This window comes from Silene latifolia, chromosome 1 (assembly GCF_048544455.1).
Source record: "Silene latifolia isolate original U9 population chromosome 1, ASM4854445v1, whole genome shotgun sequence".
Classification (NCBI taxonomy): Eukaryota; Viridiplantae; Streptophyta; class Magnoliopsida; order Caryophyllales; family Caryophyllaceae; genus Silene; species Silene latifolia.
In genome coordinates this window covers 4,641,593-4,654,280 of record NC_133526.1, presented here as the reverse complement: position 1 = coordinate 4,654,280, position 12,688 = coordinate 4,641,593, and the positions used below count along the sequence as shown (strand labels likewise).

The window sequence follows — 12,688 nt, the reverse complement described above, 5'->3', positions numbered from 1 at the left end:
ACATTTCCGAAAACTTAGGAAGGTTTTGGCTCGTGTCTAGCTCAAGTGTGCATTTGATCACCTCAACATCCTCATTGTCTCCGACACCCACGGCCACCCGATCCCATCACCTTCAAATTCAACACTCCCACAATTTCGCCACTAGTTACCGACCACAATATCCTCATTGACTTTTATAGGGTATATACATTCTTCTGCAACGATCACTACAAATTATTTGCATGCCGTCGATGTTAACTCCTTGTGGTTGAGTACGATCGGAGTGTGTTATGTAACCTTGGGAGAGGTAGTTAGCCTATATCAAATTAATACGGTCGTACGCATACCTTTTAATTAGACCTATCAAACGGGTCAAACGGACGGGTTACAAGTCAGGTACTTTTGGGTTCGGGTGTATTTCGGGTCGGGTAAAATACGGGTCGGTGTGCGGTTTTGGATCGGGTTTCAGGTGAAAAACGGGTCGATCACCAACTTCTCCTAGCATTTTTAAAAACTTCTTTTATGCCGTAATTCTTACCATTTATATGTTTTGTCTCATGTTGCTCATCTTAATCAACTTAATTGTCACCATTCTCGCCATCACCACCACCACCACCATCGTCATCAACATTATTACCTTCACTAACTCGCTAAGTACAAAACTAGGAAAGTGGGACTCAAAAAAGATGGCAATGATAACGTAGCATACGGTTCGAGGTGATAATACGGTGGCAGACTGGCAGTGATGCATGACATACGATTGAGGTAGTAGATGGCAATACGGGGTTTAAGATCATGACATGGCAATGTTGATTTGGATAACACGCAGTTCGAAGTGATGAGGAGGCACTGTTAACGTGGAATGCGATTCGACATAATACGGCAAAAGTAACGACGTGACACACACTTCGAGGTGATGATGTGGCATGTGATCCAAAGTGATGAGGTGGCAGTGATGACGTGGAATGTCATGATAGTGATGACATGCCACAAATTTCGAGGTTCAGGTTGAAAAACCCGGGTTGTTTGCAGGTTATTTACGGGTCGGGTTAAGGTCAGTTTTCGGGTTAAGACATGTATTAACATGTCTACTTGTTATTTAGGGAAGAAATCGAATACGGTAACTCATGAAGTGAACCCAAGACACGTGGTAGAAAAATTGGGAGAAAAAGAATCATGGCCTTACGACCTCCCAAACGACACAAATTTTAGTGTATAATATACACTTCAATTTGATCCGTTCCGGAGGTCGTACCGGTCCACGTTTCTATTTCTCCCGGTTTTTCTTCCACGTGTCCGAGGTCATTACAGGAGTTAACGTATTCGATTTCAGCCTAAAGAACGAGTATTATTCCATTTTTCACGATTATCCGAGATTCGACGAATACCGGTTTAACGCATACCAGCACCTCCAAATGTTTTCCGTTGCTCATCAAATTTTGTGTGGCCGATTTACCTGATCCGAGAAACCTTCTCTGTGATTTCCGTAGAATTTTGTTCTACGATCTAGGAATCTCGAAAACCGTGTATTCTATACTTCAATTTGATCCGTTTCGGAGGTCGTACTGGACCACGTTTCTTTTTCTCCCAGTTTTTACTCACCGCGTATCTGAGGTCACTTAAAGAGTTAACCAATTCGATTTCAGTCCCAAATAACGAGTATTATTTCATTTTTCGTGATTATCCGAGGTTCGAAGAAATGTTGGTTTATCGCATACCGGCACCCCAAATGTTCTTTGTTGCACCTCAAATTTTGTGTGGCCGCTTTATCTGACCCGAAGAACCTACAGTATGATTTCCGGATAATTTTATTCTAGGACCCTCGAATCTCGAAAACCGTGCATTATACACTTCAATTTGAGCTGTTCAAGAGGTAGTACCGGACCACGTTTCTTTTTCTCCCGATTTTTCTACCACGTGTCCGAGGTCATTAAAGGAGTTAACCTATTCGATTTCAGCTCCACATAACGAGTATTAATCCATTTTTCGGGATTATCCGAGATTCAAAGAATGCTGGTTTATCGCATACCAACACTTCCAAATGTCCTCTGTTGTCCTCAAATTTTGTGTGGCCGATTTACCTGATCCGAGGAACCTTCTGTATGATTTTCGTACAATTGTTTTTCGGGACCCGTAAATCTCGAAAACCATGTCTTATTCACTTTAGTTTGAGCCGTACGAAAGGTCGTACTGGACCATGTTTCTTTTTCTCCCGGTTTTTACCATGTGTCCGAGATCATTTTAGGAGTTAACCAATTCGATTTCAGGCCTAAATAACGAATATTAATCCATTTTACACGATTATCCTAGGTTCGACGAATGCTGGTACATATCTAAGTATTACTCTTGTTATTTAAGACGATGTTGCAAAAATCTGCTTAATTTGCTTTACGAGGCATATGATTATACTAATTTGATTTGAAATCTTCGACTGTTAATTACATTAAGTACGATGAAGTTTCGTACATCCGACTCCTCTATCAGAGGATTCTATATTTCTAGTAGATATCGCTACATGCAGCTTGTTTTTATATCCGACTAAATACCAAGATACAAAAACCAGTAAACTGTTGATTAATGCGTTACCAACAAATTTGGATCATTTCCATCTTCTTTCCTCTTTATTTCACCTCAATGATTTGGTAAGACGAAGAAAAATAACGATTAGAGGTAACAGCGGGAAAGGGAAATTTTGAGAACTCATAGTTACTGGGTTGCCAATTTAAGCCAACTTTTTGGCACTATAGTTCGCTGTTTATCAAAAGGCTTATACTTGATAAAATAGATATCTAAATTCACACATTCGACTGTGGCCCAATACAATAGGCCGTCGGTCCACAGCGTTGGTCGCAGCCCATTTTTAACAATGATCATGTCAATTAATTATCGATACAGAAACGGTCTTATAAAAGACTTGCTGCTGTATCGAAAGGCAACAAAGAGATAACACCCCTTGACCAATTCCAGCTGGGTTTTTCATTATAAGAGGTGGTCAAATGCAGGCTGGATCGGACATGGGCCGGGCTAGAATGATTTTTTTGGCCCACAGACATGCGGATTAGGGGGTTTTGGGCGGGTTAATAGGCTGGGCCTTTGTAAATTTTGCAAAATACGTTGTCCAAGCCCCGCTTTGTTAGCAAGCGGGACAGGACGGGCCTAACGGGTCGTCCCGTCCATGAACAGCTCTTATATTGGGACTACAATGTGGTCGATGATGATAAGCTCAGCAAAAAAAAAAGGAATAAATATAAACATGGAAAAGAGGAGACAATTAATGACATAAATATAGACCCAAACCACAAAAGTGGTTGATGCATAAAATTAATCGAAGTTTCATAAGTCTAAAGGAGGCCACCATTTATCCGGTGACCTAAACAGATAATTTCCTGTACCACAAAATAAGACGGCGGAATTGACACCTTGTGAACACCAAAACTTTATATATCCGCTAAAACATGAATTCCTGACTCCAGACTCTTTTCGACACCGACACGACCTGTAACCACAATGACGCTGACAGCACAGGCGACGACACATGGAGTATTCGACCCATAGAGATATGGCATATGACTTCATTTGCTTCACGATGAAACCATGATGCGGCCAATCATACCTTGAGTCCACATTGCAGTGTCTTTCAGCAGGGGATCCTCAGACTCCAGGCATTCATGGATGAACTCGATGTAGAATGAACACTCCTTCAGGAATATCTTTGCGTTTGGACCAAGTGAATCCGCAAGATCTCCCAATACTGCTATGGCAGCTTTTGTCACGCCTTCATCCCTGCAGTACAGGTTGAGAAGAGACATCAGAGAACGCCGAGTATGGTATGAAAGTAATGACACATCTTTAGGTGTGTGCCGTCAGAAGTCCTTGGTACGACTTTTAATTAATTAGAGGGCTATTTGGTTAGTCTCGTGTTTAACATCTCATGCAAGTCTTACAGTTTTCGTGTGAGAGAAAAGGAGAAGGAAAGATGGCGTACCTTTGTTTATCCCGGAAGACAAATTCAAGGAACTGCAAAAGATGTTTAGCATGAGGAACAAGCAGGTCCGTCTTCGCATCCTTAAAACCCTGCAGGATTCCCGAGTAAGCTTCAAAGATACTGCGTCTTAGAAGATTTCCATACTCCATGATCTCATCATCACTCGTGTCCATCTGAGCACACACCTCAGATGCACTCTGCATCATGGGAATAGCATAGGCGAGGTACTTTTCAAATTGTGGTCCGATGGCAAGAGCAATATCGCCAAAACATGAAAATATTGGCGGTTTGACTGAACGATGGAGTTCCCCGCTAGAGAGGTCCTTGAGAAGGAGAGCCATAATCCCATCACAGAATGGCAAGATTTTTTCCTCTAGTGCTCGGCAGATGTCACCAATTACCCCAACTGTGATCGAACAAACCTGGTACTCCTCGAGGTTTTGCAGACCCATTTCCAAATACTTGTAAAAATCAGGCATGTACTTCGCAAACCCGGGTCCGGTTGGATATGCCAATGCACCAATAGCAAGCATTGCCTCTTCATGGACAGTCGCACTACGACCAGCAAAGATTTTGAGGATCAACAGCATGATAGAATCAGAAGAATTGAGAATTATCTGCTTTGTGTCATCGGTATTAAGTTTCTGGATGATGACCTGAAGAACACCACATATAAGGGCTTGCAAATCTGCTTGCTTTTCTTTTTCAATTTGAAGCTCAAATGACTGTGACAGTTTGCTCAGCATAACATTAAGCAGTTGTTCAATAATTTGAGCAGTGTCGGGCATTTTGGCACACCTAACTGTCTCATTCAAAGTTTCATACGCAGCAGAACGCAATTTTGTGTCAGTGGCATCTGTTCTGTCAGCTGTTGCCATAAGAGAAGCTATAATATCACGAATAAAAGGTGTCAGGTCAAAGGAACTTGACTCGACATCCTCAAAACCCTGCGCAAGGTAATAGATAGCTCCGCAGATCTTCTCAGCCACATTTGGAGCATCCTTAAGACTCTCAAGAAGAACACCCAAAACTGGCTGAATGTTGGCAGCAGTGACCACAGAAAACCCAGAAACTGGAGAGTGCAGCAGCTCAAATATACGGCTCAACGTCCAAGCAGTGGTGTCCCTAACATGATTGTTTTGATCTTTGGTTGCTTTGAGTAAAAATTCCAAGCCTGAATGAACCAAAGGAGCGAGTGTCTCAACCTTGGGGCCATCAAGGATTGACCCAAAGGCAAATGTAGCTGACTCACGGCAACGCCATTCTTGACTCGATATGTTTGCTTCCACAAAAGGCATAACAAGTGGCACGACAGAATCTCCAACAGTCCTCGCAACCAAACCCAAACATGTCCCACCAGCCATGGATATATTCCAATTACTGTCATCCTGATCTTCATCCTCCTCTTGCTTTAATAAGGTTTCCAACAACATTGGCACCAAATATGCCAAGACCTTCTGAATGAAGCGAGAATGAGGAGCTTCAGACTGATCGCTATCCTCGCCATACGATTCCTGAATCTCAATCTCTTCATCACATATGGAGCTCCAGAATTCGATGGCCTGGAGAGCAACAGGCTCTTGGTCACCTTTAACAGCATTAGACGTAAGTTCATAAAGAGCTTGCATATAGGGTTCAAGCACTTCATAATACATTGATGCAATCGCGACGAGACACTCATAAGCTGCCTGCCTTATCTCTACCTCCTGAGAGGTCGCAGTATCACAAACCACCTTCATGATATAATTTCGCTCCATCTCATTCTCAAAATTGGTTTGGGCAAAAGCAAGAGCATTATATAGAGCCCTAGTAGCAGCAAGGCGAATCTCAGCGGTATTTTGAGCAAGATTCATACCCTGAGCTACAGCTGTTAGCACAGCATTCACTTCATTTTGCTCAAGCTCTTGATGGGATATCTCCTCACAAACGAACCCAAGGGTCTCCAAAGTTGCCTGCTTCAACGACGGCGGGCTATCTGGTTGTGTCATGTTAACAAGCAGTGAAGGAATCAAATCTGGCCACTGTTTCTTTGGAATCTCAATTGCGGCAACTTTAGCAATAACTTGCGCTGACGTGTGCCAAGCTTCCTGTACCTGGGATCTAAGTGTCCTGACAAGTGACTCCTTGATCTGAGACTTCACATTAGCATCTATTGCCACCCACTGTTGAGCTAAGTGTTCTTTCGTCGAAGCATCTTTCGCATCTAACGAGTTCTTCAGTACTATACCAGCAAGTCTACGTGACTCAATTGGCTTTCCATCATTTGATAGCTCGATGGCCAAGGACAGCAGAAAACCGGATGTGTTCTGCTCTTGGAATTGTTTCAAACCCGCCTCAGCCTCTGTTCTGATTTTTGCATCAGGAGATTGAGCAGACAAGAGATATGAAGTAATATCCAATGCCATTTTCTTTAAAATCTGCGTACAGACCCTCAATTAGTAAAAATTTACAGATTAAACAAACACATGTAACTAATAATCAATGCAATGCTAACAAAAATTTAGCTTAGTATGCGGCAGTCATGCCAGCCGAATAATATGTTGAATAAAACATGCCAAAGGTAGAACCAATTTGAACCACAACATAAACACGTAAACAGAAAAGTAGGGAAACATAGGTTTGGAAAAGAAGGGAACAACCAACGCCATTTTCCCAGAACAGCACGCACGCTACTAAACAGAAAAAACAACAAATCTTAAACTCGTAACTTCTGAACACAGCACAGCGGTGAAATCAAATACACAAATGAATCAGTTAAGTGGAACCCTTCAACTAGAATTCAATAACAAATATGAATAACCACAGACAACTTTCGCAATTGTTTATTCGAGCGAAATAGAGCACCAGAGGCCAAACTATGGTTTATAACATGCCAATTACAGGCAGATGCCGAACTAAGAGGACTAGCAGTAGCAGGGGCAGTATCCATGAAGAGAAATTTGGAACTTTTAGATAAAAAGTTCGAAACTTTTTCAGATTTACATGATTGCAGTATTACTGCACGCCTCAACTACAAATTCCAACTCCGACACTAGTACCGTACATAGTTAACATAGCACCAAAACCCTAAATTTGGTGAAATCAATCGATCAAACAAAACCCAACAATCAACTAATTCCACTAACAACACAGTAAACAAACAATCAATCAATCAAAAACCCTAAATAATCCGACAAGTGTAACGGTAACAAAAACCCTCAAACATGCATAAAACCCACAAAAATCAAAACCCTAAAACTAGAAATAATCACAAAAAAACACAAATTCAAAACCCTAAAACTAAATCAGATCTATAATCAAACACAAGAAAAACATAGAACACAAATTCAATTACAAATCAAACAAAACCAAACATAAAAATAACAAATAGATAAAACAGTGAGAAAAATTACCTAAGATGTTTAGGGTTTATAAACAGCAGAATAACGACTTCGATTGTTGTTCTTCCCCAAATCTCTGCTCTTCTCTGCTGTATATGTGAAGCAAAAGCAAGGAACTTGAAGGATCAACAATGGAAGAAAGAGAAAACAAAAATTAGGGTTTTGTAGAGGGAGATGAATGGAGAAAAGGGTAAGTGATGGAATTTCGAAAGAGATGAAGAAGCGGGAGAAATAAAGAGAGCAAGTGAGTTGAGTTGCAGGAAATGCGGTAGAGAGAGGAAGTAGAAACCCTAATTTTTTGAATTTTGGGGAACGTGTGTGAGAAGTGGAGAAGGGAGTTTTTGTGATTTTGAAAACTGTTTTTATGGGTTTTGTGAATGTGATTGAATGGGCCTCTTGTGCACTTTGAACTTTGATGATCATGATTTGGTTCATTGAATGTAAATTAGGGATTAACATCAAATCAAATCAAATCACCAATGATTTGGATCAAGTTTTATAATTTATATTTATATATAAATAATTATCCGGGGAAGTGGTAAACTAGTCCCTTAAGTTTGCATCAATGTGAGAATAACCCCTTAACTTTATTTTGGTGTAAATAATCTCCATAACTTTGCTCTAAAGTGAAATCAAGCCCCCTTCTACTTTTTCGGTCAAAATCTCGCTGGATTGCCAATTTCTCACCAATATCTCATATGTTGTACGTATTATGTATAATTTTCACCCTTTCTACTCTATATACTTATACAAATGCATGTATCCGCAAGATTTATACGCCTTATTTTAGCACATTATCCAACAATTCATATGTCCTACCACTTCTTCGAAGTGTCTTGCATAAGATTATACACCCGTTTCAAGGTGCCTTTTACACCTAATCGATTCATTCAAGATAATATTCTTTTAGCACACGAGATTTTCAACTCGTTTAAACGTAAAAAGGGCAAAGGAGGTTGGATTGCAATCAAACTTGATATGGAGAAAGCATACGTGATTTGGAATGGAATTTTATCGAGGAAACTTTTAAGCAAATGGGTTTTAATGCTAAGTGGATTTCATGGATTATGATATGTATAAACACTGTTTCTTACTCAGTGTTAGTAAATGGAACACCGGGAGACGTTTTTAGACCCACTCGAGGTATTCGACAAGGAGACCCACTTTCGCCATATATATTTATTATGTGCGCCGAGATTTTAGCAAGATCTCTACAAAAAAATAGTGATGTTAGTTCTAGTGATATTGGTATTAGAATTGGATCCGGGGTGGAGAAAATTCCGTTTCTCACTTTTGCGGATGACACTATCATTTTCGCTAAAGCCTCTAACCAGAGTTGTAGAACTATTAAGTCTATTTTGGATAAATTTTGCACGATTTCCGGACAATTTGTTAATTTTGACAAATCCACTTTTCAATGCACTAGAAATATTGAGCGTTCTCTTCGTGAATCCTTTAGAGGCATTCTTCATATGAACGAGGAAGCTCATTTGGGTAAGTATTTAGGATGTCCTATAATTGATAGCAGAGTGACTAAAAATACTTTCGAGAACATTATTCAATCCTCTTGCACTCAATTATCGAAATGGAAAGCGAATTCTCTATCTCAAGCAGGTAGACTAGTTCTTGTTAATGCTAATTTAGCCGCGAAGGGAACTTTTCAGATGCAAAGCTTCCTCCTCCCTTCATCGATCCATAATAGATTAGATAAAATTAATAGAGACTTTCTTTGGAATAAAAATACTTCCCAGCATTCTCCTAATTTGGTTGGTTGGCAAAAAGTTTGTTTACCAAAGTCGGTTGGTGGTTTAGGATTAAATCTTCAAGCTGACTAATAAAGCTCTTCAAATGAAACTTTTATGGAAAATTCTTATGGATAAGGAAAGTATTTGGGTCAAAGTGGTATCTAAAAAATATTTGAGAAATTGTTCGCTCTTTGATCATAAGCCTAATTCAGCCTCTTCTTGGCAATGGCGTAAACTAATGAGTCTTCGGACTCTATTTAGAAAAGGACTGAGATGGCAGGTAGGTAATGGTAGAAACATTAAGTTTTGGTCTGATAATTGAGTTTTTTCACACCCACTTACAAGCACTATGGTTGATGATGATAGTAACCGCGATCTTAATCTTTTGGTTAAATATTTCATAACCTCAGACAAGCAATGGGATGTTTGTAAATTATCCAATTTAGTGAATAACGATATTGTTAATCAGATTACTAACATTCCAGTGCCACATAATGATATTCCAGATACCCTTATTTGGGGGTTGTCCGTAGATGGAAATTTTTCTACCAAAACAGCAACTTGGTTAGCGCAAGGTTTGTTCGATCAAGCTCTTGTCAAATGTGAATTTCAGTGGATTTGGAAATTGAATATTCCTCCTAAATTGAAATTTTTTCTTTGGAAAGCCAGTGTTGACGGCCTTCCAACGAAAAGTAGACTTCTCAAGAGTCATATTGATGTCCCACCTCATTGTGTTCTGTGCAACAATCCTATTGAAAACAAAGATCATTTCTTTTACGAATGTCCCTTGATTGGGCCTGTCATCCAAAACCTGAACATTATTAGTTTTAACGAGTTTTTGTCAAATTATGATAATATTAAAAGTCAAAGTTTTCTAAATAAACTTAATTATCTCAAAGATTTAATTCCAAAAGATGATTTCATTAAGATTATTTTTATTTGGTGGAATGCATGGTTTCATAGAAATGATATTATATTTAATAATGTTAATTTAAGTATCAGCAAACTTATTACTTTATGTAATAATAGCACTAAGACCTGGAATGTGACTAGATTTAAGGATCTCAACAATCCCGAGATAGAAGAGTCAGCTAGAAACAACTCTAGTAAGGAAGAAATTTGGTGGGAAAAACCTAGAAACGGTTTCCTAAAGCTAAATTTTGACGGATCAAGAATAGAAGGTAATAAAGCTTCTTTATGATATTCTATAAGAGATCACAATGGTAAAGTCGTTTTGTTGGGAGCAAAAAAGTGCGGATCCAATAGTATCCTTGTTGCGGAAGCTCTCGCTTTAAAAGAAGGAATTTTAGCAGCTAAATACTTAGGAATCTCAAAGTTAATTGTGGAGGGTGATAATTTATGTGTTATTAACTCAATTCGAGGTACTTGGCAAATTCCTTGGGAAATTTCTAGTATTATCAAGGATGTGAAATTAGACCTTCATTTTTTCGATGAAGTGATAATTAAACATTACTTTCGTGAAGTCAACAAGGTTGCTGACTTCATGGCTACTATTGGACATTCATGTCCAAATCTTTCGAGGTGGTTTGATAGCCGGTGGCTTCAACTTACCTCCCTCATTCGAAAGGATGAGATAAGTTGGTCCTACCCTAGAGGATCAACCTAGTTTCTTTACCTAATCAAAAAAAAAAAAAAAAAAAAAAATAATATGTCCTACCACTTCTACCTCTGACTTTCTCTCTCCCTGGCGTCTTGTCTATCACCCAGAACACTCAACACCAACATTATCACTTCTTTTTTCCTTTTCTCAACTTTGCCAAATAAATAAATTTATTCTTAAAGAATCGAGCGAGGAGAGTTTCATTGTTGAAGATGATTCAGAGATTTAGACTAAATGATATGTCATTCTATTCTCAAAGAGGCGATAACAGTCTATGGTTTCCTTGTTTTCCCCGAGCTAGTTGTTTACGCACATAACAATTTAATTTTGTAAAAGTTGCACCCGAATCTCAGTGTTAAATTATGAGCAATTATACATAATATTGGTGAGATATTGGTGAGAAATTAACAATCCGGCGAGATTTTGACCGGAAAAGTGAAAGAGGCTTGATTTCACTTTATTACAAAGTTATGGGGGTTGTTTACACCAAAATAAAGTTAAGGGGGTTATTCTCACATTGATGCAAACTTAAGGGGCTAGTTTACCACTTCCCCGAATAATTATCGTTTTTGTTACTTTAATCTTGTTATTAAATTTTGATTTGCGGTTTAGGTAGGTATTGGTGTTCATTCCGTAGTTCAAATCAAAAAGTGAATTGGCTGGACCGGCCCAATTTTATCTGGATCACGGTCCATTTGTTTACGTTAATTTGTGTTTTGGTCATGTTCCTGATGAAATCGAATGGCTGAATTATTTTGTCTCAGAGGAAACTTTAGGTAAAAAAGTTGGTTGGCTTGGATTGTCGGATATAGGATGAATAAATTCAACTAAAACTTGAAGTAATAAGTTAACAACACGGTACTTTATTTGGTCCACATTAGTTCGTTTCATGCATTTTTGGGTCTAGGCCAGAACATATCAAAATAAATATGAAGTATGGTTCAATATGTTACCCTAATTTTTATATTTAGTTAATAAGTGCAGTCATGTCCAGTCCTGAATCGATGAATATTCTTTTATGTAGGTACGATAATGAGTTTTTTTAAAAGGTACTATGTCACTAATTCGGGATTTGACTAACTGAAAAGATTTTGCACTCGAATTGCGTTCTGCTGCATATTGAACCATAATTCATATTTATTTTGATATGTTAAAGTGACATGAAAATAACAAAGATTAGTAGATTTCTTATAAATTTCTATGATAGGTTGAAAGTTTATATCCCTTTTTCTTATATTATTATATTGTCGCTTGTATATTTGAGACTAGCAAGATTAGAAAAGTAGCCATAGGACATTTGAGAGATTAGACCTTAAACCTTATTTTTATTAAATTTTAAAATCAAAATAAATACGAATATTAAAATGGCTTAATGAAAAAGTCTTATGTCCAATAATTACCACCAATCCAACCCATATCTTACATAATGATATCGCCAGAAGCCCACAATCCAACCCATTTTTCACGTATTGTTATGAGTGAGTATATCTAATACGGAGTATAATTAATCCACCACATAAAATTATACGGATTACGAAATACGAAGTATCATATATGTACTCAAACTCAGGACTACTAGCTCGTCATTGCTAAAAACCGACGCTGTTTTATTACGAGTCCAGAGTCTCCAACAGATATATGTTCATTATTTATGACAATTAAATAAAGTGAGACATATAAAAGGATTCATTTGAAAAAAAAAAACCATAGGTGTACTTGGATGGTCCTGCACTGTGTGGGAGATGCAATTCGTATATGCAATGTTAAATTGAAATGAGCATTTAAGTGATACATTCATGTCATGGAAAATTGACAACTATTAACTCAAACCAAAGATGTTAAAAACTGCTACTTGAATTGGACCATTCAATATTTCAATCAACATCTCAAGATATACCCATTTGTCCGGATATCCAACATGCCCAACATAGTGACAGTTGGTGTGACAACTGATAAAACTGATAAACCATCTCAACCA

General features: G+C 38.4%; 1 protein-coding gene across 1 annotated transcript; it reads right to left on the bottom strand.

Moving 5' to 3' along the window:
* Window positions 1–3,265: 3,265 nt before the first annotated feature.
* LOC141594572 (importin subunit beta-1-like) lies at window positions 3,266–7,730 on the bottom strand. The gene is made up of 3 exons (XM_074414584.1): window positions 7,357–7,730; window positions 3,965–6,381; window positions 3,266–3,762 (listed from the first exon to the last, which is right to left on the bottom strand). The coding sequence occupies exons 2-3, from the start codon at window positions 6,367–6,369 to the stop codon at window positions 3,561–3,563; spliced, it is 2,607 nt and encodes an 868-aa protein (XP_074270685.1). The 5' UTR covers window positions 6,370–6,381; window positions 7,357–7,730; the 3' UTR covers window positions 3,266–3,560.
* Window positions 7,731–12,688: the final 4,958 nt, after the last annotated feature.

What these genes read in the sequence shown, in the direction of transcription:
- LOC141594572 (XM_074414584.1), bottom strand. Translation starts at nt 6,369, where the DNA reads ATGGCATTGGATATTACTTCATATCTCTTGTCTGCTCAATCTCCTGAT. An exon ending in GTCTTCCGGGATAAACAAAG is followed by an intron (nt 3,763 to 3,964) that starts GTACGCCATCTT and finishes CCTGTACTGCAG; the next exon opens with GGATGAAGGCGTGACAAAAG.